The 25,659-nt window shown below is 44.7% G+C and overlaps 1 protein-coding gene and 2 long non-coding RNA genes across 3 annotated transcripts; 2 read left to right on the top strand and 1 right to left on the bottom strand.

Moving 5' to 3' along the window:
* The first annotated feature begins 1,543 nt into the window (after positions 1 to 1,543).
* Positions 1,544 to 5,102, top strand: C8H1orf216 (chromosome 8 C1orf216 homolog). Its single transcript, XM_053398848.1, has 2 exons — positions 1,544 to 2,051; positions 3,920 to 5,102. The coding sequence occupies exon 2, from the start codon at positions 3,936 to 3,938 to the stop codon at positions 4,851 to 4,853; it is 918 nt and encodes a 305-aa protein (XP_053254823.1). The 5' UTR covers positions 1,544 to 2,051; positions 3,920 to 3,935; the 3' UTR covers positions 4,854 to 5,102.
* Positions 5,103 to 9,736: 4,634 nt separating this feature from the next.
* On the top strand, positions 9,737 to 13,430 carry LOC128418798 (uncharacterized). The gene is made up of 3 exons (XR_008331760.1): positions 9,737 to 9,817; positions 10,468 to 10,610; positions 11,816 to 13,430. It is a non-coding gene; the product is annotated as an uncharacterized LOC128418798 (long non-coding RNA).
* On the bottom strand, positions 9,812 to 21,351 carry LOC128418799 (uncharacterized). The gene is made up of 4 exons (XR_008331761.1): positions 20,821 to 21,351; positions 20,346 to 20,623; positions 14,980 to 15,052; positions 9,812 to 10,090 (listed from the first exon to the last, which is right to left on the bottom strand). It is a non-coding gene; the product is annotated as an uncharacterized LOC128418799 (long non-coding RNA).
* Between the last annotated feature and the right edge of the window lie 4,308 nt (positions 21,352 to 25,659).

Here is a 25,659-nt window from a genome sequence, read left to right as displayed (position 1 = left end):
AAACATGGTGGGAATTGTAGTTCAGCAATATCTGGCCAAAGGTCTACACCAGTGATGGCCAAACTTGGCCCTCCAGCTGTTTTGGGACTACAACTGCCATCATCTGTAGCTAACAGGACCAGTGGTCAGGGATGATTGGAATTGTAGTTCCAAAACATCTGGAAGGCCACGTTTGGCCATCACTGACCTTCAGCAGCTCTTCAGGATTTCAGATGGGCACTGTATCTGGAGATGCCAGGGGTTGAATCAAGGAGTGTTTACATGTAAAGCAGATGCTCCACCACTGAACCACAACCCTCCCCCATGGTATTCACACCCTCTGATATTGGAGGGGTGTGTGTGTGTGTGTACATACACACACATGTATACACTCATACACAAGTGTACACATACACAGCAGTCAATCTCGTGTTGTTGTTGTTTAGTCGTTTAGTCGTGTCCGACTCTTTGTGACCCCATGGACCAGAGCACGCCAGGCACTCCTGTCTTCCACTGCCTCCCGCAGTTTGGTCAGACTCATGTTTGTAGCTTCGAGAACACTGTCCAACCATCTTGTCCTCTGTCGTCCCCTTCTCCTTGTGCCCTCCATCTTTCCCAACATCAGGGTCTTTTCCAGGGAGTCTTCTCTTCTCATGAGGTGGCCAAGGTATTGGAGCCTCAGCTTCACGATCTGTCCTTCCAGTGAGCACTCAGGGCTAATTTCCTTAAGAATGGATGCGTTTGATCTTCTTGCAGTCCATGGGACTCTCAAGAGTCTCCTCCAGCACCATAATTCAAAAGCATCAATTCTTCGGCGATCAGCCTTCTTTATGGTCCAGCTCTCACTTCCATACATCACTACTGGGAAAACCATGGCTTTAACTATACGGACCTTTGTTGGCAAGGTGATGTCTCTGCTTTTTAAGATGCTGTCTAGGTTTGTCACTGCTTTTCTCCCAAGGAGCAGGCGTCTTTTAATTTCGTGACTGCTGTCACCATCTGCAGTGATCATGGAGCCCAAGAAAGTGAAATCTCTCACTGCCTCCATTTCTTCCCCTTCTATTTGCCAGGAGCTGATGGGCCCAGTGCCATGATCTTCGTTTTTTTGATGTTGAGCTTCAGACCATATTTTGTGCTCTCCTCTTTCACCCTCATTAAGAGGTTTAATTCCTCCTCACTTTCTGCCATCAAGGTTGTGTCATCTGCATATCTGAGGTTGTTGATATTTCTTCCGGCAATCTTAATTCCGGTTTGAGATTCATCCAGCCCAGCCTTTCGCATGATGAATTCTGCATATAAGTTAAATAAGCAGGGAGACAATATACAGCCTTGCCGTACTCCTTTCCCAATTTTGAACCAATCAGTTGTTCCATATCCAGTTCTAACTGTAGCTTCTTGTCCCACATAGAGATTTCTCAATCTCGTGTATAAGTTGAAATCATCATCCTCCCCGCGGCCCGCCTTTCCCCGGCACACTCTGAGTCGGTCCACCGCAGAGAGTTTTGCCATGTGATTTACCCGTGTCTGTCGACCAAGAGAAGCCGTAAGGAGTTATTTACGCACGTTGGCGCTCCTCTCGTTTAGCGGCCAGAATGCCAGCAGCAGGTCGGTTCCGCCCCCAAATACTCCCACCTTCTTTCCCACTCGCATTCTCTACACGCTAGTTGGGGTCGTGTGAATTGGCCCGGGCAGGCGGCGGGTGTGTGTATGGGGAGGCGCTAGCTAGTCTTCCGGAAACCAGTCCAGCACTGGTCTTGGGCCCTCTCTGGCTGCGGACGGAGGAGGTGCTGTGGCGGCGCTGCCTTGCTGTCGTGCTCCCAAGCGGCGGTCCTGTGTGGCTGCAGAGCGCGCCATTCACAGCTCGGCCGCCGAGCTCTCTCCTCCTCCCGCTGCGTGCCAGCAGTACCAGCAGCAGCAGCAGCAACCTTGCCTGCTCTAGGAAGCGGGCAGCCCGTGACGCTTTCCTGCTTCATTGCCTAATGCGATTTCCGTTCTCCAGCAGCTCAGCGGCAAGAGACGCAGACTGAAACACCCCCCACCCCTCCCCACTGATTTTCTGCAAGGCTCTAGCGGTGAGTGCCGGTTACATGCCTGGTTATAGCAAGCGAGAATGCTGCGAGGGGCTGGCGCACTGACACACACAGAGCGGCGGGGTGGTGGTGGTGGTTGCAACCAGATCCCCTTCGGTGCCAAAGCTGGGACAAAACTGCATCATATTCCCTGTTTGTTGCTTGTGAAGGGATTTTTGCAGCAGCGACCGTGCCTTTCTGCGCAACCACTTGCGTTTGGCAGGATGCCAGATGGACACCCCCGCTCCTTTGCTGAATTGGTGTGTCGTAAAGTTAAACAATGTGGGCTCGAGAGAGGATTAGGACCGGTGTGTTTGTGTGTGTAGACAAAACTGCTACAAGCTTAGGAGCTATTTAGGTGCAGGGGTGGAAACTGCCCAGCCTCCCCTTAGACTGTGTATAGCAGGGAGAGGGAAGCTGTGTCCCTCCAGATGGGGACTCCGACTCCCATCATCCCTGATCACTGGCAAGGTTTAGGAGCTGGACTCCAGCAACATATGGAGGGCCACTAGTTCCCCATCCTTGCTGAGCAGCAGCCTTTGCCAGTCTGGTGCCCTCCAGATGTAGCTGGACTCCAGCTCCCATCACTATATGGGGCTGGCTGGGGCTGATGGGAGTTGTATATCAACAACATCTGGAGGGTACTAGGTTGGCAAAAACTGCTGTATGGGAATCAGCTGTGCTGCAGCTGAGTAGCAGAGTCTCTCTGTTTATAGGCCTCATCACCCTCTGTTCAGTTGTTCAGTTTGTCCATGAGTTGCCCAGTGTTCATTTTGCAACCTCCAGGCCACCCCAGGCCCCCAAACCTACTGCCTTTCCCTTGTTTGGCCTGTAATCTGCCTAAAGTCATGAAAATGCTTAGGGTTGGTGAACTAAATTGTTTTTACAATGGTGGTGCATGAAGGCAAGCAGGAATATCTCTGCACCCCATCAGCCTGCAGAAGATGCTCTGAGAAACAGGTCACTGGCCACTTAAAAATGGTTACCAGCTCTTGGTCAAAGAGTGGGGAACCTGTGTGTCTCTTGGTGTTGTTGGGCTCCAACTCCTAATGCCCCTGCCAGCATGGCCCGTGGTCAGGGATGATGGGAGTTGTAAGTCAGCAAAAGCATTAGAGAGCCATGAGCCCCACCCTGCCCCAGCTGTAGGTGAATTCCATCTCCACTGTCTTTCTGTATGTAAAAAGTCACAGCCAACAGCCTCTCTTCAAGTAACATTGTAGGTGTTTTATTTTTTGAAAAAATATATTGCATGCTACCGCCAGGGTTTGCCAAAGTTCCACAGCCCGAGGCAATGACATTGCTGGAGTGCAAATTTGGAAGGAGCCGAGAAAGAAAGAAACCAAATTGTAATTGTCCTCTGCAGATGTGTGCCTTATCACAGCCTCTCAGAATGGTTTACCACCCAATTGTGACTTGTGGGGTTTCAGCTGAGGGCTGTTTCACACATGGCACAGACCAGGAGATGGGGAACCTCTGGCTCTCCAGATGTTGTTGGGCTCCAGCTCCCATCAACTCTGACCATTGGCCATGTTAGCAAATTGGAGTCCCACAACATCTGGCGGCCACAGGTTTCCCATTCTTGACATAGTCCAAAAAAGGCCCTTAGTGATGGAAGCTATGCTCTGCCCACAATGGTCAGAGGTATTATGCCTCTGAATACAAGTTGCTGGAAACTGCAAGAAGGGGGAGCACTTTTGTGCTCAATTCCTGCTTGCAGGTTTCCCACAAGCACCTGATTGGCCTCTGTGAGAAGAAGATGCTGAACTAGATGGGCCATTGGCCTGATCCAGTAGGCTCTGCTTATGTTCTTACGTGGATGTGGGTTACACATTTTGTTCCTATATTTCTCTCTCTTACTCTCTTTTCCCCAGCTGGGAGGGTGCACAGATGTTCGCCATGTGTCAGCCAGAGATACCCATTAACCCGCTGTTCAATGAGGCAAAGGGGAACTCTCAACTGGACACTGCTTACCTTGGTGGAAGGGACTGTCGGCCAGATACAAACCTCAATTTCATGGGCAAGGAGGCCTATGACACCAATGAGAACTGGAGCCAGTGCACGCCAGGGGAATCGGAGCAGCGAGGAGGGAACAATGAACCTGAGGCATCTGATAACCAAATAGTGCTCATGCAGAGGCAAATTGCAATGAGCCAACCACAGGATGTCCCCCAGGGCTTGAAGTCTGGTGGCATGTCCTTTGCCTCTGAAGAAGAAGAAGAGGAGGAGGAGGAGGAAGAAGAAGAAGAGGAAGAGGAGGAAGAGGACATCCGCAGACCTCCAGAAGGAGCAGAAGTCAATGACCCAGAGCATGAGAAGGTGGTGACCAAGGAGAGGATAAAAGAAAGGAAGCTGGCCAGCTCCCCTTTAGAAGACAATGGTTATGCCAGCAGTTCCCTAAGCATTGATAGTCCTGACAGTGGGGCAGCCAGTGCTTGGGACATGCTTGCTGTTGCCACTGAAGACTGGAAGGGTCATGGAGAACCATGTTCCGCTGCTGAAGCTGAGCCAGAGAACTCTCCTCCTAGTTCTGAGACCCTCTTCCCAGCACTGGCTGAGGCTTTCCGCAATCTTCAGGACAAGAAGAAGTTCAAGGAGCAGGAGAAAGAGAAGCACCATGTCCACTTGGTGATGTATCGTCGCCTGGCTTTGCTCCGCTGGATCCGCAGCCTCCAGCAGAAGGTGGTTGACCAGCAAAACCGGCTGCAGGAGAGCTTTGACACCATCTTGGACAACCGCAAGGAACTCATTCGATGTGTCCAGCAAGGCATGGGTTATGCCAAGAACCCAGCTCAGGCAGAATTGTAAAGGACATGACACGCATTCGCACTTTTCTCTTTCTGTGGGCCCTTCAGTCCTTAGCTTGGTCACACAAGCGAGGTGCCTACAGATTTCCATATTTGCATGGGTGGGAGACTTGTGCTTTTTAAAATGTTTGATGTTCCTCCTGTGGTATACCAGAGCATCAGTAGCCCACTGAGCATGGGCATTTTGAGCCCAGCACATGGCCCATATTATTTACAAGTAGATGCAATTTTTCAAGCTTGTTTCACTCTTCATTTTGGTGCATGGCTTCTCTTGGTGAAATACAAACACAGTGGATAGCAAAATGGAATACAAAGAATCTGATCCTATGACAAGGTCTCAAGAACATGAATAAAAGCTGGGAAAGACATTGGCATATATGCCTTGAAGCCTGATGTCTGGGACCAGGAGAAAGGAGCTTGAAAGGGGTCAGTTGCCATTGGCCTTTATGCCCTGTGTTGGAGAAAGGAACTTCAATCTGGCTCAAACCATGATACAAACAGTTTGGAGCAAAATCCTCATGATCCTGAATATCAGGTGATGCAAGACAGCCAATCCTGATATGTTGCCCGCTGCAGCTTCTAGATCTGTTGCATTCCCTGAGTCTGAGCTACTTATTTTTCTAAGCGAAGCCAGAAGGCTACCCCACTGTGCTTCCAGGTTGTTTTCCTGCTGCCTGCCTTCTACACCGTCTCCTGATCATTTCCCTGTCATACAATCATAGAATTCTAGAGTTTCATTTAGTCTAACGCCCCGCAATGCAGACATCACAGCTAAAGAATCACTGACAGATGGCTATCCAACCTCTGTTTAAAAACCTCCAGTGAAGGACCATCTGAAGCAGTCCGTTCCACTGTTGAACAGCATTTACTGTCAGGAAGTTCTTCCTAACGTTTAGTTGGAATCTCCTTTCTTGTAATTTGAACCTCTGGAGCAGCAAAAAACAAGCTTGCTCCATCTTCCTTTTGTGCTTGTCAACTGCAGAAACAGTGGTGTTGGCTCTGTTTCCCATCCAGGTCCAAGCTATCTGTCCTATTCCATTTCCTATTCTGCTTCCAGGTACCTCCAGCATATTCACGCACTGCTGATCCTGCTAGCACTAAAAACAAGGTGCCCGGAACGAAAAAAAAGCATGGAGAGATTTCGAATGATCAGAAAATGTGGCTAGTTCTCATGATTATTTTTCTGCTTTTTATTTTTTATATAACCATTGTTGATTCCGTCCCTGCTGCTGCCCCAGTTAGTGTGGGTTGACTTTGCATGCACAGGATATTGCTTTTGTTCATAGATTAGCATGTGTCCCAAAAAAACCTTCACATGCAAACTACCCCAAAGTTGTTAAGCTTTCCGATTCTGCGCCAATCCTTGAGGATGTGCTGAACCATTTCACAAGTCTGAATCTACAGGTTCAAATGCATAATTGCATTGTCTGTAAAAACTGCACCTTTTATGGATTTTGATCCTATAAGACAACATTCTTGTGACAGAATACTGGCTTTCTGCTTGCAAGATGTCTTATTTAAGTTTTAAAAGCATTTATATTTTGCATTTCCTCTAGTGGAAATAAGAGCTAAAATACAACCCTGGTGGTCTAGGCTTTTAGGGCTATTGCTCTAAATGTTTTCTCTAAATAAATTAAACCAAATCAATATTTTTGCTTTGCACCAAAAGGAAAGTTGTTCTCAAGAAATATTCTGGACTAATGTCCAGAGGTTCATTATTTGTTATGATTGTTGCTATGTTTTGGGAAGGTGTCAGTCCAGTTGCACAACTGCAAAAGCACGCAGTGTTGGATCTTGGTGAACAATGACTGTCACATGGCTCAAAGCTTATGAAAACTGGGAGTGTGCAGCCAGCTGGAGCGTGCCCAAAGCAGCAGGTTCCTGCCCACCCTGCATGTGTCTGACGTCAAATGGTTTTTAATAAAACAGGTTGAATACGTCTAGCCTGCTAGAAGAATGGACAAGACACTGTCTCTCCAGCTGAAATCTTTTGTAAAGTTTGCAGACCTACCAGTCCCATCTGGTCCAAATGGTGTCAGGTGCAGTACAGTGAAGTTGTTTCTTCCTGGCTGTCTTTCCAACTATTATAACTTTTTGGGTCTTGAATATTTTCACTGCTGCTGTCCAATATATTAAAGTTGGGCTTGTTTTTTTAAAGCTGTCAGGGCTGGAACAGCTGTCACCTAGTCAAATATTGCCAGTGGACCAACCTTGGTCAGAAACTGTCAAACATTTCGAGGTGCTAAATATTTAAGAGTTAGCTCTAGTGCAGTGGGATTTCCCCCTTTTCTCTCTGCATGCATGCCACCCCAATTCTGCTCTGAAGGACTGGGGGGGGGGACCAGAACTGATTTAAGAGGCACCTGCGGTGCTGCAGGGAGGAGATGGGGAGAACATTCTGTTGCACAAGGAGAAGTCCTGCTGAAACACTGTCCTTGTCACTACGTTGAATACAACACTTCATGTTTAAGTGCCCTGTGGTCTGGAAAGTGGGCTCACCTGCATGGACTTTTGTTGCACTTAGAAGTAGCCACCTCCTGCCCCCTTCTCTCTTGAGAGGCTTGGTCCTCTCACATCCCTCTCTGTCTAGCTTCTGCTGCTGGAACATATGCTGTTACCTGTGGCCCTCCAAATGTTGTGTCTAGTGGATAGGATAACAGGAGCACAGGCTTCCTCTCCCATTACTGTAACTATTCGGGCATCAGTTGGTAATATTGTACTTGAGAACTGCCTAAGGGTTTTGTTTTGTTGCTGTTGTTTTGTAGACTGATGAAAATCCAACCTTAACATGAAAGCATCTCCCATAATCGAACCTGTCTTTGGACCAAGTCCATAGGGTTGTATCCAACATTAGCCATACTTGGTGGAGACCCAGTTGAATGAATGGGCATGACAAACTTAGGTCCATTAATTTCAATAGGTCTATTCTGAATAGAACTTAGTTGGATACAATCCCTAGTCTTTAAGATGCCTTCGTGTTTAAAGCTGCTACCCCACTGACCTTTGCTTAAATTATATTCAAGTTTTACTTGTTACATGCAGAGTATTTTTTTGAATGTCATGTGTTTACTTTTAGACTTTTTAAAAAATGCAGATAGCTCTATTTATAGTATATATATATCTATGTATTTTAAACAACTGGTGCCATATCAAGAAACTCAAATCCTTGGGTTGGGTTGAGGTGAGAATGAGTCTCAACTCTGATGTTTTATCAGGCTGAAAAGAATGAAGATTATGTGTCCAACATCAAAGATAAGAGGGATTTTGATGTGAAATGTATGTTACTGTTGTGTATTTTTTTACAGAATGAATTTATTGCATAGTATAACATATTTATATCAGGAGACTGGATTAGTGGCATGAATTAGCATTACTACCTGGGAGTATTTGTTGTTATTTGCAATCAGTAATGCAAATTAGGAACAATACTGCACATGTCACCAAAAGATGAAAAGAAAATTCAGTTCTAATTATGGGCAAAACATTATTATTATTATTATTATTATTATTATTTACTTTTAAACCACCCTTTTACCTATAGGATCCCAGATAATACAAAACAGATAAAATACAACATCACAGAACAATATTTAAATAGCTAAAAACCTTCTTACCGAAACTCAAAAATGACAATGTGATACATTCCATACTGCAAGTGCTTGTTCTGAGCAAAATAATCCACAAGACCATAAAGTGAGAACTTGCTGTTCATTCCCTGGGGAAGGCATTTGAATGTAGAGCTCTAGGACATGCTCATATCTGGCCATATTGTGGTGGCTGGAGCACCAAAAAGTTTGCCTCTAATGCTAGAAGCTGCTGGGAGCAGAAGCTGCATTTTTAAAATGGTATTTCTGCACTGATTAGGATCGCTCTGTTGTGGGTGATGGTCCAGTCAGAAATGATGGAAGATTCTATAGCTATATGACTGCTTTAAACTGATTTAAGTCATTCCCCTTTTCCAGTTTTTAGGGTATGGTGGGAGGGGTCACGTACAGATCTCTGGGCGCCCTACCAAACTATAATTCCCAGTGTCCATTCCTGGATGCCGCTAAACGGGTAAAAGCTTGCTATGTTTGTGGTGTAGTACAGGCTATTATGTATAAATGGGTGGTTTTTGTATGTGCAATAAGTAAGCATGTGTATTGCTTGTGTGTTATTTTTCATTTAAAATAAAAAGTCCACATGCCTGCTCTTTGGTTGTAGGATGTTGTGTGATACTTTTGTAGGAACATGCCTGCTGTACAGAGGTAAAATTCACATTTGCTGCTCAGTCTACTTTTGCCTCTGGGCCCACCCACCAAGGGCATCTGGCCCTTAGAAGGGTTTCCAGAAAGGAATGTGGCTCTTGGGCTGAAAATGTTTCCCCATGCCTGATCTGTGTGATCTCCTTTAGCGCCAGGATCTAAAGCAACGTGAAACGAGTTCAGCAATGCAAATTCAAGGGAGACTTAGTTTTTCTTGAAACATAACCGCAGCTAGTTTCACCCTGGGCCTCATGGCAAGCTGATTTTGAAATTGCAGTTTCTCAAGCAGTTTGTTATTGGGCAGATATGGTGGAATCACTTATTTCGGTGGTGGGTAGCCTGTGGACCTCCAGATGCTGATGGACTCCAACTCCTACCATCAACCACATCCAGCCTGGCCAATAGTCAGGGTGATGGAAATTGCAGTTCAGGAACATCTGCGGAGCCACAGGCTCCCAATCTGCAAGCTATTCAAAGGAATAGTCAAAAGACTGGTTGAGTTCTCCCAGTTCCACACAGAATGGGAACAGTTAGAAGACACGTCTAGGCAGAGTGCAATGACCATCTCAGGCAGCCATCTTGGGGTGCAGGAAGCAGTCACCTTCAACAGTCCCTCTTAAGTATTTTCTGGCCATTCTGCTCAATTGCCACATGGCACCATTACAATGTTGGGGTTGAACCACAAGGAGGCATCGCCAAATGTAGTAGAAAGAGATGGAAAGTAGGGCTCCAAGATTTATAGTACTTGTATGAGATTTTGTTTTTCACTGACACCACTGAATGCAGGATTGGGGGGTAGGGAGGTAAAAAAATCACTCTGAAAATAGGCTACATTTATGCACAGAGTGTCAGGAGCAAATTCTTCCCTGGCTTCCAGAGAACAGTGGATACCGTGAGAAACCTTGTTCTTTCTTTAAATGAAACTCTACCCTTGGCAAATTCCAAATATAGATTGTGTGTTTGTTGGCTTTTAGCATCCTTGAATTTCAGCAGACTGAAAAAGAGGAGGAAGAGATGGGAAAACAAGGTGAAGAAAGGTTCAAATGAGTGTTTGAATAGTCTGTTTAATCTCCACAAAACCTTGGGCAGAGTCACCTTTAAGTCACGGCTCAGGTGTTTATAGGCCCCTTTAGTAAGCTACCCATCTCTCCTTGTTAACTGACAGCCCTGAGGCAGTTTGGGAGAATTTAATCACTTGAGTGCTGCATACCTCTCTCAGGCCTGGATTTACAGAAGCCATCCCGGTTTCTGATTTGATCCCGGAATGTCCCACTTTTCCTTAGGACGTCCCTATTTACATTGGAGAAATGTTGGAGGGGATGCTTTTTATGGTGGTCCATTGTTTGTTATCCTGTTCTTGTATTGTTATAGTTTATTTTCAGGCAGTTTTTATTGGAGATTGCAAGCTGCTCTGTGAGGGAAGTTCCTCAAAAAGTGAGGGTGTACACTTTAAAATGATAAAACAGAACAGAACATGCTTCGCCGCCCCCCAAAAATCGAGATTTTGAAGTAAGGTAAGTTATAGGAAAATGCACAGGAAAGTTTGTGTTATGTACTGAAGTTCTCACCCTGGGCCAGCAGGGGGATACTGTAGATAGTTTTCACTCAGGTCCACGTCAGTTATTTTAGGCGGGAAACCCTGGGTTGTTGTTGCTACAATGTTGACAGCCGGCTGCCTATAAAAGCAGGCCGGCTGAGCTGTTTGCTGTTCAGTTCTGTCCAGCTTACAAGTAAAGAGCTGCTCTGGAGAAATCGCTGTGTTGTCTGCTATGTTCGCCCACAACTTAACAGTTTGGAATAATGCTTGCTTGTATAACTTCCCTGCAAACATATCAGGATGAATGCTCAATAAACAGGTCATCTGGAAGTGACTAGGCTAAGAATGGTTATTCCTCAGGAAATTCTTTATTTATTTTTAGCCATGAGGTAAGTACGCCTGTACAGCCAGAACATAGGCCATAAAAAAATTAATGAATTGAGCTATTTCTCAGACAAGGACAGAGGCCTATAGCAAGAGCCCAGCCATGGAGTTGTTTCACTTGAATCACTAATAGAGAATTTTGCAAGCCAAATCAGTTGGGATGTGTCATCCTCGCTCTTGTCTTCTTTGCTGCCACAAAATCGCCTAGGGTGCTTTTCTGTGTCATGGTGGCTATATTTAGGTTCCCTGAGACAGGTTGTGGAGCAAAAGACAAATTTACAGTGCAACCCTATGCATGTCTACCCAGAACTAAGACCCTTAATGTTCAGTGGGGCTAGCTCCCAGGTATATGGGTGTAGGATTTCAGCCTATACCTTGTATTTAGAAGCTCTAAATGGCTTGGTGCTTTTGTTTTGATGCAGCCTGCAGAGTTGCAACCGGGGCCTTGGCAGCATTCATGAGGCATTGAGGGGATGCTCCTCAGAGAGGAAGGCAGACATTTTGTGAGTTGGGAGCATTCTCTTCAGAGACCGAGGCAGCCATTTTACGAGGTTTTGAGGGGGATGTTCTTCAGAGGGGGAGACAGACATCTTGTCTGACCTAGGGCCGCCCATATTTACATATGCACAGGCCCAATGACTGTGTCCCTTTGCAGGTTTATTCTGGAGGGTACACCCTACTTTTGTATGAGTCATACATGTCTAATGTGCAAGAATATGCCTCCTTCACCTTTTTGGCCCACAAGGAGTACCAAGTTGAGTTAGTTATTGGAGGATATTCCTTTGCTCTGTTTTCTAGAGAGGACATAATCTTTCTACCGTGGCATCCTGAGAAAGGACACAAAGCAGCCTATTCTGTTCATATCCTCATACCAACAACTGAAGGGTAGGGGCATCTACCTGTGTCATCATGGGCGAATGGAGATTGCTCAGCTTGCTCCATTCTTCCCACTGACAGAAACTTCAAGAGCTGACCCTTTTGAAAGTGTGTGCTCAATGGATTATAGAACCTGTGGGGTATCTACATACGTATGCATCCCCACAAGAAAAGATGAAACGAGAGCGAAAAGGGGGCACAATTTTGCATAATATTTACACAAGCTGATTTATATGTAGAGGTACAGATTTAGAAATTTCTGTAATTTAAGCAGAAATATAATCTCTCTCACCCTAGTAGTGGAGATTGTGGACAGACAGGTGACCTGTGTACCTGGTCAGTATGGTGTCCAGGTTTTAATGGGCTCCTCCTGCTTCCTTAGGGTTCATATTGAAACAGGACTTGGACTGGACAGCCATTCAACTAGAGCAACGGGAAACTGAGTCCACATGCTGGGCCAGATTATTACCTTCCCCTCAGCCCCCATAAGTCAAATTTGACAGGTTGGTGTGGCCGCCACCTGTCAATCACTTGCCATCACTTAATACATTGAGCCTGGATGGATGACTACCCTCTATCCATTATGCAATGGTCTGAGGGCCACATGGCCCTGGCTAAATTTGAACATAGGTCAGGTAGATGTCAATTTTGTGTGGCTGACATACATATACTGATGGCTATTGTATCTGTAATGTGAACTGATAGTGGGTTTTTGTTGCTGTTGGCATTACCTTTATTTTATTTATTTTATCCTTTCTTCCTGCTTTCTTTTGTATGTTAAAATTACAAATAAAATAGTAGTAGTAGTAGTAATAACAATAATATCTCTTCACATTGCAATGACGCCAGGTCACTTATTTTTGCCCCCACCCCACGGTTTGATATCAGACTGTGGGCAAAGGCTCAGTCTGCAAACCGCTGACAATCAGCTGATTGTCAGGTCTCGTGAAGCTAGCGGCACAGCGCTTCAAATTCGGCTTTGCCATCTTTATCCTTTCCCTTTCCCTTCGTCAGTAGCAGTAGTGACACTGCTGACATATGGGTGCTCTCCGTCCTGGAAAGGGAACTAACGTGTTGAAAATCAATGGCTGCAGGCTGTCTCAGATTCATCCTTGAATCTGAGGTACAATGAACAATACAAGCCTACCTTATAGACCTGTTGTAATGAGGTAATGCATAAACAACCGCCTTGTGGTACCTTAAAGATTTGGACACATGAAATGAATAATAATAATTCTTATTATTATTTCCAGAGGGGTGGCCATGCTAGCTGTTATTATTACAATAATGGTGTTATTATAATATATGTTATAATGATGATTATTGTCATTGGTGTCTAAGGCTTGCAGTAATGACCCCGTTTGCAAAGCACATTTCTACTCTTGTTCCTTTCTTGGCAGCATCATAATGGGCAAGACTCTGAGTGCTTAACTAAGATGCAGCATCTGATGCAAACACAGTATGAGCCTCCTGTAATGATCCCATTTGAAATGCCATCACGTGCACAAAAACTACCCTTCGGGGAAGAATATTAAGCAAGAGCAACTCAGTTGGAAATTCAGATTATTTTCTTTGTTTTTATATTCTGATGATAAGAAGAGCCTTTAGAAAAAGTGGCCTTTTTCACTACACCGTTGCTCAAAAAGAACACAGCAATAGAAAGGCTTTGCATTCTCAACTTCTGCCTTGGTTGCGTACACACAATACATGTAAAGCACCCCTGAAGAGTAACTGGAACTGTAGTTTACCCCTCACAGAGCACCTAGCACCCTTAACAAACTACAGTGCTCACGATTATTTGGGGGGAGCCATGTGCTTTAAATATATATTGTGTGTACGCAGCCTTAGAGTTAACTTTTTATCAGAAAACTCCTGGTACATCCTTCTCTTCTTCCATCCTCCCTTCTCCTGGCCTATAACTCGATCTGTCTGGAGCCCTGTTTGAACAAATGCTGCTTACTTCTACTGGGCCAAAGACATTCCTGAGGAGAAGTGCCAAATTTATCCAAGGGCCATGTTGTGCACTATTTAAACATGCACATGCAACTTTTTCATATTAATTTTAAAATAGCAATAAAATACCCATTAAGTAATATAATCTTAGCAAATAGCATTACTCTGAGGGAAAGTAGGTTTGCTACTGAGCATGCCCATAAAAAAGAGCTGCACTCATTCACTAGAAAACCTGTATGATACACGTATTTGACACATTCACAATTTTAAGTGTGCATTTAAAAGCCTTGCAGAGAGCAATCCTAGCCCCCAGATCTGCTGGCAGGGTGTGTGTGTATGTGTATAATAGCCCCCTGGCCATTCTTCCTAAACACCCACCTTTGTTGGAGAAAAGAAATAGGGCTGACCCACCCATGAGGTGACTGTTTTGAGCAGCAGGATCCACAGGCGCAGCAAATCTGGCCTCCAAGGAACATATTGCCCAGTGCTGCTGCAGTGCCAGAAGCAGGGGTAGACTTTGGTAATCTTTTGTAAAATGGCACCCTGTGCAAGGCCAAAATTCCGCATCCCAAAATGGATTTTCTCCATTTGCTCCCCTATGGCTCAGTACCCTGTGCGGGAGCAACCACCTGTACCACCCTAAATTCAGCACTGCCAGCAGCAGCAGCTGCAGCATTCTCTATGGAGGCCAACTCTTCCACCTCCTTGGCAGCACCCTCCCCCAATGCTGCCTCTACAGCAGCCTGGGTGAATAGGAGGCACTACTAGTCTTCTCCCACCCCCTACTTCTGATGTTGACCTTTATGTTCTTCATTCCTCCCTTCTTCCCTGGCACCATGTGTGTCACTTTATGGTTTGTCTCAGGTGCCAAAATGTCTTGGGCTAGGCCTGGACAGATAGTTATAGTTGTTATAGTTATAGTTATAGATAATGTAATAAGATATAGATAATAATAAGATATAGATAATGTAATAAGACGCCCCCATGTATAAGACACCCCCTATTTTTGGAGACTCAAATTTAAGAAAATGGGGGGAGGTGGCACAGAGTTGTTGAGCTTTTTTAGGGGGGGTGATTGCCCAGGGTTGTTGAGCTTAGCTTTTCTTTTCGGGGGGATGTAAAAAATAGTTCACCTGCACACGTCCAAAAATCCACCTCTCGTCAGTCCCCTCACATTTAAAGCTGAATGTATCTAATTCACAGTTTCTGAAACAACACAAGAACCATCCTTCAAAATGTGCACTCATTGAAGCAGTGTTTTAAAAAATGCATATATCAGGGGAATTGTACATGCAAACAAACATTTTAGTGAAAATAGCATAGACAAATGCATTATGTGAAATTGAAACTAACTACAAAAAATGTGTTTATAAGGATAAATTTGCATGAAAATGCTGAAGAATTTCCATTAGGATTCCCCCCCCCCGCTTTTTTAATATGTAAGTTGCTGCAGAAACTGAATTTAAGATTGGAAAAGCAGGAAACTGAAAACTGAAATAGAGAGATCCTGCCCTCCCTAGGAAAATGCTGAAATGAGATCCCACTGCTTCTGAGCATAGAATGGGGAGCGGGTGCCACCTTGTCCTTCACCTCAGGCCGCAAAATGTCTGGGGCTGGGCCTGATGACAACAAAGAAGCAGAAGCAATAGAACATGCATTTTTTAAAAAATCATGATTTGGTGCTGGCTGTCCTGACAATGGCAGCATGGTAACACATGGCATTTTAGTTTATGTGCCAATGCCATCTGATGTCTATAGAGTGCAAATGGCAGGGACATATTTGTTTCAATTTTGCCTGCTCTCTTGCCAGTCGAAAGAGTCTATAAAATCCCTCCAAAAGTTTGCATGAATTGGAGGGCTGGGGTTATAGGGGAAAGCACAGAAATTCAAAATCCCTAAATGATATTGCAATTAAGAGCAAACAAAATCAAGCAAAAGATTTTAAACATCTCATGGAATTGAGAAACAAACAAACAAACAAACAAACAAACAAACAAGGAATGGCCTTCCACAGCATACATCAACTGGGTGTCCTCCAGATGTTTTGGACTACAATTCCCATCATCCCCAGCCAGCACATGGTACATGGTACACAGAGGCATGATTATTTTTTTTCTATTTTAAAAAGCGGAGGTAGAGAACGTTAAAAAAAAAGTGGGGGTAAAACCGAAGAACACAAAAGAGAAAGATAGGTAGCTAGTAGCGCCCGAGACGGAGTCTGTTTGGTGTCGATACTGTGTAGAATTAAGTCACAATGGTCTTGCTCATGGCCTAAGGGTAGACAAGTCTCTCCCAGTGGAGAGCGAGCCCAGGCTGGGATGAGCGATGTGGAGCTTTGGATTGATAACCCAACTCAAGAGGGAAAGAGGGAGGGCTAGGGCCGCCTCTAGGCCGAAAAGCCTGCATTTATCCTGGTGATAGCAGGCAAGCCAGAGCTTCAGGCCTTGCGGCGGAAAACAGCTTAACCCACCCACCCCACATGCTTCATTTATCAGGCAGCGGAGGTGGAGGGGAGGTGGGAGTACCAGGGGAAACAGCCTGAAAACAAACTGAGTGAATTTACCGTATACCCTTCTGACAGCATGAAGTACACGTGCATCTTGCTACGTTTCTGTGTGCATCAGAGTATCTTGTCATATTTAATAGTGGAGAGTGCATGGTGTTGTTAGAGGGCAGCAAGGTGTACTGCAAAGCCCCCTCATAATACAGAATTCATGGACATCCAGTGAAGCAAAACATTGCTAAGAGTCAGGACAGATTCACACAGCACATAATTAAACCTGTGGAATTTGCACCCACAAGAGACACTGATGGCCACCAACTGAGATGGCTTTAAAAGAGGATTAGACAAAGTCATGGGCTATAAGGCTGTCAGTGTTACTAGCCACAATGGTTATATTCTACCTCCACTATCAGAGGCAGTATGCTTCTGAATACCAGTTGCTGGGAATCCCAGGTGGGAAGAGCGCTGTCAGGGATAGCCCAAGACATCTTGACACCTGAGGCGAACCACCAAATGGTGCCCCTCCCTGCCAGGGAAAAAGGGGGAGGAGTTGATACAGTTGGGGCTTGGTCACTGCCAATCAGCTGATCAGCACTGGCTTCAGGCCTTGCTTCTGGCATGGATCAGCTCCACTCAGGAGCTTTCCATCCAATCTCAGCAGGGCTTGCTTTTGGTGTCCAATTTAAAAGGTGCTGTCTGCAAGCCCATATTTCAAGGCTCATGATTGTTCCTTTGCAGCCGTGTCTTCTTCACCTACCCCACAGCTGATGTAATACTTATGATGGCAGGTGTGGCTTGGGAGGGTGTGGCTTGGGGAAAACAGCTTCATGGGCCAAATTAGGATGTGTGCTGGGCTCAATGAAGCCCACAGGCAGGTTTCCTGCAGCTGGTGTACAGTGCACTCAAAGGCTCCTCTCCAAGCTTGGGACTTAAGTGCATATTGTTTTCCATTCTACTCTGTAATTGCATGCAGCATTGTATTCCGTTGTAGCTTGCCTTCCACCAAAACTACGCATTCATCTCACTCAACCTCTGTATGCTCAGTCCTATGTACTTGCAACACTGAGATTTACGTTGGGAGAGGAGACATAGGTATTTGTATGTCTCTTCTGTGTATCCCCCTCTCCTCAGTCATTTAGAATTGGGACCTTTCCTATCAAGTATATATTTCTTTTTTAAAAAAACAACAACCCTGAGCTTTCTTATTTTCCAAACCCAGAGTCTCAGTGTGATTACATCCAGGGCAAAGTGTGCCCCTTCAGCAAGGATTCAGTGTTCAGTTCAAGTTGCTGCTCATGCCTTTAAACTAGGGTTGCCTTATTTCAAACAGTGAAATGCCATGTGTCATTTTCTCCAATTTCTGCCCTGACACTGGTGCCGAATGCAGTATTTTGGTTACATTTGGGAAATTCCAGACATATGGCAACCCTACTTTAAACTCCAATTGCCATCATAACGAAAGTTGCAGTAGCAAGTCCTTGTCCTGGAAAGAGCAGACGGGAGTGATCAGATCCCATCTAGCAAATACATTATTGTGACGGGGAAAGGCTGCAGAACCTTCCTCAAGCAAGCCATGCATGATGCTCCTTCATAAGCTACCATGCGGATGGAATATTACCTGACAGCAGAATGCAGACAGGCAGCAGACTCAGATTTGCTTAGAAGCTTTGCAAGTGAAGTCATAGCTGTCTGCACAGATACAGGGAGTAGGAAAGAATTTCTGCAAAACCAGGCAAGTCATGTGTAGCAAGATATTCTGTGATGTGTACTTGGGAAGGGCCATAGCTCAGTGGTAGAGCATCTGCTTTGTCATGCTTTGCCCCAGGTTCAATCCCCAGCACCCCCAAGCAGGGCTGGGAATGTTCCCTATCTGAAATCCTAGACAGCCTCTGCCAGTGAGTGTAGACAGTAGTGAGAGAGGGACCAATGGTCTGACCCAGTATAAGGCAGCTTGCTATGAGCTGCTCAATGTCTTTTACTCAGTCATAAGATCTACCAGATGAACTTCTGCCAAGCGTAATGGAGAAATCAAGGTGGCTTTTATCATAAAAGACAAGAAACAAAATTTTAAACCAGTAACAACACATTGCAATGGATGCAAATTAAAGCACTGCCACCAATTCAGTAACCAGAACAATTCTCAAGGCCAGGTAGCAGTAATCCCCAAAGGCCTGGGTCAATAAATGTGTTTTCAACAGGCGCTGCCTTTTCCCCCAGGGGAAGATGGTTCCATAAACTGGGCACCATGACAAAAAAAAGCGTCCCTCTGGTTGCCACCAGATGTATTTCTGCATTCTGAGAACACAACCAAGAGGGCCTGATCCTGAGATCTTAGTAGCTGGGTTTGTTGTTATGGGTGCAGATGTCACCTCTGGTCCATCCCTTGAAGTCAAGAGCACTCTCTGGCCTGCAACCTCCTTACACCAAACTGGAATCCTGAGGACACACGCAGAGGGGCTCCTTGTGGCTGCTTTTTAACTGCAGCACTTTTCCTGTAGAGCCACCAAAATCTTTTCCTGAACATCTTCTGAAGAGCTGAATTGACTTATTGATTGCTTGGTTTTTAATAGCTATTATAGGATGGGGATAATCTGAATGTCAGTTTTGGTTCTTCGCCAAGCCTCTGGTTTTCTATCCATAAGATAGGATATTGTATTATTATTTATTGTTGTTTTTAATTGTTTAAAAATGAATATCGTAAAACTCCTCATGAAGGGGTGGTTGATGAATATCTTGATTAACAATGATAATCATATATTATATTTGGGCTGCACTGACCAGCAGTGGCTTGTCAGGATTTCCAACACAAATCTTTTCTCATTCCTCCCTGGAAATATCAGGAACTGAACTTTGGACCTTTTGCTTGCAAAGCAGATTCTCTAACCATGAGCCACAGTCCTTCTCTTTCTCTACCTGTCACAAAAATAGGTGGGCCAGCCTCTTTCTACAATATTTCATGGGTAACATTTCAAATGATTGGTGTATTAGAAGCTGGCTGTGACGTTTTCCTTTGACTCCCTCGCACTTTCCCCACCAACACCACTCCATACTTTGATAACAATCAACTTGCATTGGCAGATCCATCTTTTAATCGTTTTGTTTATCGTCAGTCGCTTTTGGGTGAGATTAATCAACAGGGCAATTTGGGAAGAAGCTTTGCCCTACAAGCTCGCTTTCATCTGAAAGCAGCTCCTCAGAAAGTCCCACCTTTTACAGAGCGGGACTTGCTCTGACATGTCCCATTACTGGAGCTGAGGAATGGCCTTCGTAGAGCAGAAAAGTAGGCCCCACGGCCCTCTGGGGCCCAGCAATCAAATGGAAATGTGACAGCTACTCAGCCTTGCTATTTGGCTAAGCTATGCTGGGTTACAAGGCAAGGCTTGAGCTTCCCTGTTTGCCAGGAGCTTCCAAAATGATTCTGGAGCAAGCAGACAAAGCAAGTATGAGGAACTTTTGGCCCTCCAGATGTCGCTGAACTACAGTTCCCATCAGCCCCAGCAAGCATGGCCAGGGATGATGAGAGTTGTAGTTCAGTACACATGTGAAGGGGAGGGCTGGCCCAAGACATTTTGCTTCCTAAGAAGGACGACACAACAGTTCCTTTCACCCACATTTTACACAAGGAAGCTGAATCTTACTTCAACACCAAGCAAAGGAACAACATCATCTGCCAAACCAGAGTAGCAAGCTAGATTTGTGGGAACAGAGCAGGCTAAGGAGCATGCACAGCTCTGCCGCCCAACACCTCACCATCCCTGCTCATCGCTGCAGTATTTGCCACTTGAGGTAGGTGCCTCACTCTGCCTAATGGTGGGGCCAGCCGTGGATAAGGGAAGCTGCATAACTGAAACAGTGGGATGACTTGAAGAAAACGTGGGCTTAGCAAGGGTTTGGCAGCACATGTATATCAGATTCTTGAATGAGATAACTTGAAACCTGACTTCCATGAGGGCTACATGCTTTTCCAAGAGCCAAAAACATTGTTAGGTTTCTTACCTGCTGCTACTTAAACCAGGGCTGGAGAATCTGTGGCCTTCTAGACATTGTTGGACTACAGCTCCCATCAACCCTAGTCATCATGGACAATGATAAGAGATTTGGGCAGCTGTAATACAGCAGTATCTGGAAGGCCATAGATTTCCAATTCCGGAGTCCTCCTGGTCTAAACCATCTTCCACCTCAGAAAAGAGCCCATGACTGGTGAAGTTGTGAGGAAGCTGATCCAGCAGCAAGGCTCTTCTTACATTCTTCTCCAAGAGACCCTGTGGATGGAGCTGAACCCCAAAGCGTGACAATGCTAACAAGTCAGTAAAGAACATTTTAACATGGCATCCTACTAAAGCAAAAATAGGAACAAAATAAGGAGCATGGAATTTTAGGATCAGGGAACAGGAAAGAAAACCTGCCCCTAAACAATACAGTTGGAGGATATGTAAAAGTGGATGGCCTCCTTTGCATTTCATCATCTTACCTGTGCCACCCATGAGAGGGATCTCAGGTGGACAAGACAGACAGCAGGCCTGCAGTAGACGGATGGGCAGGAGTCAGGCTGGCAACTGTGGAATGGTGGCAGGCAGCGAGGCCTTGCTGTGTCTGGTGGTCCTCATGTATCCCAGCAGCTAATACCTGTCAAAATGCAGGCTTAGCTTGGCCCATGTTTCATAATCTTCACGCTCTGTGGCGGGAGACAAAAGGCCCAGCTCTTCAATGGAGTTCTTAGAATAAACCCTAAACCTCATCAAATCCAATCCGCCAATAAAAATCACGCATAACAAAAGGCAGGCAACTAAGCTGCCTTTTTGCCGCACTAACAAGTTTTCACAAGGCTGTTTATCCGCACAATTTGGAACGACACTTAAAATCTCTAATCCCAACAGGCGTGAAAGTGATCGTCCCAGCCCTAAGCAGGTGTATTTTTCCTCCTCGTCCCACCCCCAAGCTGCTGGCACAGTGTTTGGGCGCCCGTTGGGAGTTGTTGGGAATGGGGCAGCTGCAGCCTGAATGCTTCCCTGACCTCAAAGAGGCCTCCCCCTCCTTTTTCCTTAGTTTTATCCACCCCCCTGCCCACCCCATTCATCCTGTTTTTTAAAGGAAGCAAAATGGTTACAAGGTTCTTAAGCTCAGGCAAGCAAAATGCTCGACAATAGGCTAGGACAAAGGGAAGTTCAGGGGTTTGCTACCTAATCCACAAACACATGATAATGAAGTGTATGAAACTATGAGACTAGCTGCATTAAGCCTGCTGCTGAAGAAACTGGAAGTTTAGGGTGATTCTTTTCCCCTCCGGCATGTTAGGAATTGAGAAAGACCTTTCTGCCAAAGACGGATAAGAGGTGCTGTTGTGTACTGAAAACATTCATTGGTTTTGCCTCCCCACACACTGTTTTGCTTTTATTCCCCCCACAACCTTACAAACCACCTTAACATCTGATTGAGGGCAATACATCAGCCAGGCAGATATTTACTGCTTGGTTGTAGCCAACAGCCATTACAATGGTAGCTGTTGAAAAACAAAACTAGAGAATCCAAAAGTGAGTTAAACATACAAACTTTCGGAAATACATGCCATCAAAACTTAAAATGGTCAACTTCCCCAGACCATTTAGAATTTTTTAATCCCTTTGCCTTTGACAAATAAGAAAAGACAAATGTGTCAATTTGAGTTTCTCTCAGTTTCTCACTTTTCCAATCTTCAGTTTAGTTCTCCACATATCCACACCAGTTTGCACATTTTTTAAAAAAAGAAGTTAAAAGAAATCATTGCCATTGTAATGTGAATTTCTCCTGTTTCTCCTAAATGTATGCAATTTATCCTAATATACACCTTTTTGCAAACAAACTTCCCTTAATATAAGGCATTTTTGTATGTTATTTTCAGTAATACATGCATATATATACACACATGACTCCAGTATGTGCATTTTTATAGACATTACTTGGCTGAAGAACTGCACTGCAAAATTCAGAGAAGTCTGAATTTTGAAGGATGGCTGGGTTTCGGTTGGCATATTGTTTTAAGAAAGTATGGAGCAGGTAGATTTACCTTTAACTGAGAAAGGAATAGAATTTCTCCTGCATCCCTACAGTAAGCACTCTTTTGGGTCAACCTTTCTTGCTGCTAGTGCATATGAATCTACCCTATAGATTACAAAGGCACCACGTGTTTTATTATCACCCAGACAGACCATGTAGCAGAACAAATCCTAAAGAAATCATCATTGCCATGGCAAAGCTACTTGCATTTTTGCTGTGGGTGTGGATGTTTTAAAAAAGCAATAGCAAGCCTTTTCCGACCACATTCCTTTCTGGTCAGTCTTCTGGGGGCTGCATGCCATTGGTGGGTGGGGCTAGAAGCAAAAGTGGGTGGAGTAATAAATGTAGATTTCACCTCTGTACAGTCTGCTAGTTTCTTGACACCCTCATATCCTCCATCGAGGCAAGCAAGAGATGTTATCAGAGTTCATGGACACATTCCAACAAGGCAAAAACATTCCTGGAGGAAGGGACTGGGATGGGGTGTGGCCTGGGAAGAGACCTTAGATGTCTGCATTTGGCTCCTGGGCCTGATTCCCCATCACCTGCTTTTTGTTGTTTAGTCGTTTAGTTGTGCCTGACTCTTCATGACCCCATGGACCAGAGCACGCCAGGCACTCCTGTCTTCCACTGCCTCCCGCAGTTTGGTCAAACTCATGCTGGTAGCTTCGAGAACACTATCCAACCATCTCATCCTCTGTCGTCCCCTTCTCCTCATGCCCTCCATCTTTCCCAACATCAGGGTCTTTTCCAGGGAGTCTTCTCTTCTCATGAGGTGGCCAGAGTATTGGAGCCTCAGCTTCACGATCTGTCCTTCCAGTGAGCACTCAGGGCTGATTTATTTAAGAATGGATAGGTTTGATCTTCTTGCAGTCCATGGGACTCTCAAGAGTCTCCTCCAGCACCACAATTCAAAAGCATCAATTCTTCAGCGATCAGCCTTCTTTATGGTCCAGCTCTCACCTGCTCTCACCTGCTTTAGCCAGGAGCAAAAGGAAGCAAGGACCCTCTTTCTAACAGCTTGGCAGAAGAAGGAATTTCAGAAGTTGCAGCTTTCCCCAACCCTTCCCATTGCCCTAATTTCTGCTTCCTTTTCTATTTTCATCAGAGTTCTCCAACACTCCCTTCTTCCCAGAAACATGGTGGGAAGCATTCAAACCTGGCTTCATTCCACACAACTCTGAAGCAAAAGTTGCCACCCTTGGAGGTGGGTGGGCGGTGGCATGTTGTTTCCTCAAGATGTAGGGCAGCTCTTTCATTGAGTGGTAGTGGGCAAGTTCCTTTCTTAAACCCTTTTAAACATTACAGTTTTCCTCAAAGAGCCATGAGAATTGCAGTTGGCCAACGGCAAGGATATCAGGGTGCAGGACCCCAGAGCCTTTACAGAAGTGTATTTTTCGAGCTTCTTTAGCAGGGAGCCCATATTTAACATTTTCTTTATTACACTTATATACCAGGGAAAGAATGGTCTGCATGTCCATAATTCCAAGCTTCACCAATTAAAATTGGTCCTCATTGATTAATCATCTCTACGTTTGTTGATCAATCTACTGATGTAACTATAAACACAGCAACTTTTTTGAGGTCCAAAAGTTCCCCATACTTGACATATATGCTGATGGGGCCTGAGGTAAGGATGCCAGAGAGTTGTAATGGAAATGGAAATGAGAGCAGAAATAGCCAGTGTTCGCTTATGTGTCCCATGTCCAGAAGGAAGACCAAGTCAACTAATATGATCCATATTCACTGTTGTTGCTTTCAGCAAATGCTATGTAATTTATTACACCCACACACCCACACCATTTGCTTGTGTTTCCTTTGCATTGAAATGAATTGGGTGGAATAACCTAATGACAATGTAATTTATGCAATTTACATTATCTACATAATTAATTATGCAAGTCATGTAAATTTACCATAGCGGACAGTGAGAGGGATAATGTTTTTGGAAGAAGACAAACTGTAGTGGAATGGAGACAGTGCTGCATGCAATGAATATAGGGCAGAACAAAAACAATGCCTCTCCAGTCTAAGCTGACAGTGACTGACCAGGAAAGGGACTTGCGGGTTGTAGTGGAAAGCTTAGTGATATTAATTATTAATTCATAAATTATTATTATTATTACTATTATTATTATTATTATTATTATTATTATTATTATTATTTCTACCCCACCCATCTGGCTGGGTCTCCCCAGCCACTCTGGGCGGCTTCCAACGAAAGATTAAAAATACATTAAAACATCAGTCATTAAAAACTTCCCTAAACAGGGCTGCCTTCAGATGTCTTCTAAATGTCATATAGTTGTTTATTTCTTTGACATCTGACCCAATGTGCAGCTTTTGGGAAAAAGGTATATTCAATGTTGGAGATCATTAGGGAAGGGAACAGAAGTAGAACTGTCCATATTATATAAATTGCCTTTATACAAATCTATGGTGAAATCTGTTCAGAGAAGGGCCTACAAGGTTTGGGCAGGCTTGTTTGCTAGAAGCTGCTGCTTCGGATACTTAGATCTCAAGCTGTAACACAAACATGGGTTCATATTGCGCCACCACTCCAAATAGGAAGAAGTTATCTGCTTCCCTTGATAGCATCACACTATTTCTCTTTCTCAAATTAAGCAGTAACATTTTCACACACCATCCTCATCGCCTTCTGCCTTACTGCTTCAGCATTATATCCTGAAGCAAAGAACTGTCCAGAGTTTCTTGTGTGCAGAAGGACAGATGAAGTTGCTAATGTGTTTAGCACCCCAGAACTATCAGCCAGACAGCTAGCAATCTTGAGACTAAAACACACAGCCTAATCCAACTCTATCCCCATTGCCTTTTTTTGCCTGATGAGGGATGCCTAAAGAAGAGACTGTCTTTCAAACTCTTTCAAAATGGAAGGAACCAAGCCATACTTACCAGCGATGAGGTGTTGGAGGTTTTTGCACAATCACACTTCCTGCCTGACCCTGAACATGGGGTCTATGCATAAGTGTGTTCACACAAGCCAGGAAAAATGAACATTAATGCTAAATCAGTCACACCTCCAATGAGTACTGAGGCTGAACTGTTCATCCTCAATTTAATCCTTTGCCATTCTTCAATACAAAATAGGGGAACCATGTAGAAGGGGAATCTAGTTTTATGTGCATAACACACCCTTCCATTTGTACAAATAAGGATGGGGAGGCAGATTTTGCATTGTAATGTGAACTGGCCTAATTCACACTCCCTGAAACAAGACACAAACCAAAACACATCTAGTCTTTGAAATTTGCACTTC

This window comes from Podarcis raffonei, chromosome 8 (assembly GCF_027172205.1).
Source record: "Podarcis raffonei isolate rPodRaf1 chromosome 8, rPodRaf1.pri, whole genome shotgun sequence".
NCBI classification, from domain to species: domain Eukaryota; kingdom Metazoa; phylum Chordata; class Lepidosauria; order Squamata; family Lacertidae; genus Podarcis; species Podarcis raffonei.
The sequence above is the reverse complement of the archived record's forward strand: the minus strand, read 5'-3'. Positions and strand labels throughout refer to the sequence as shown.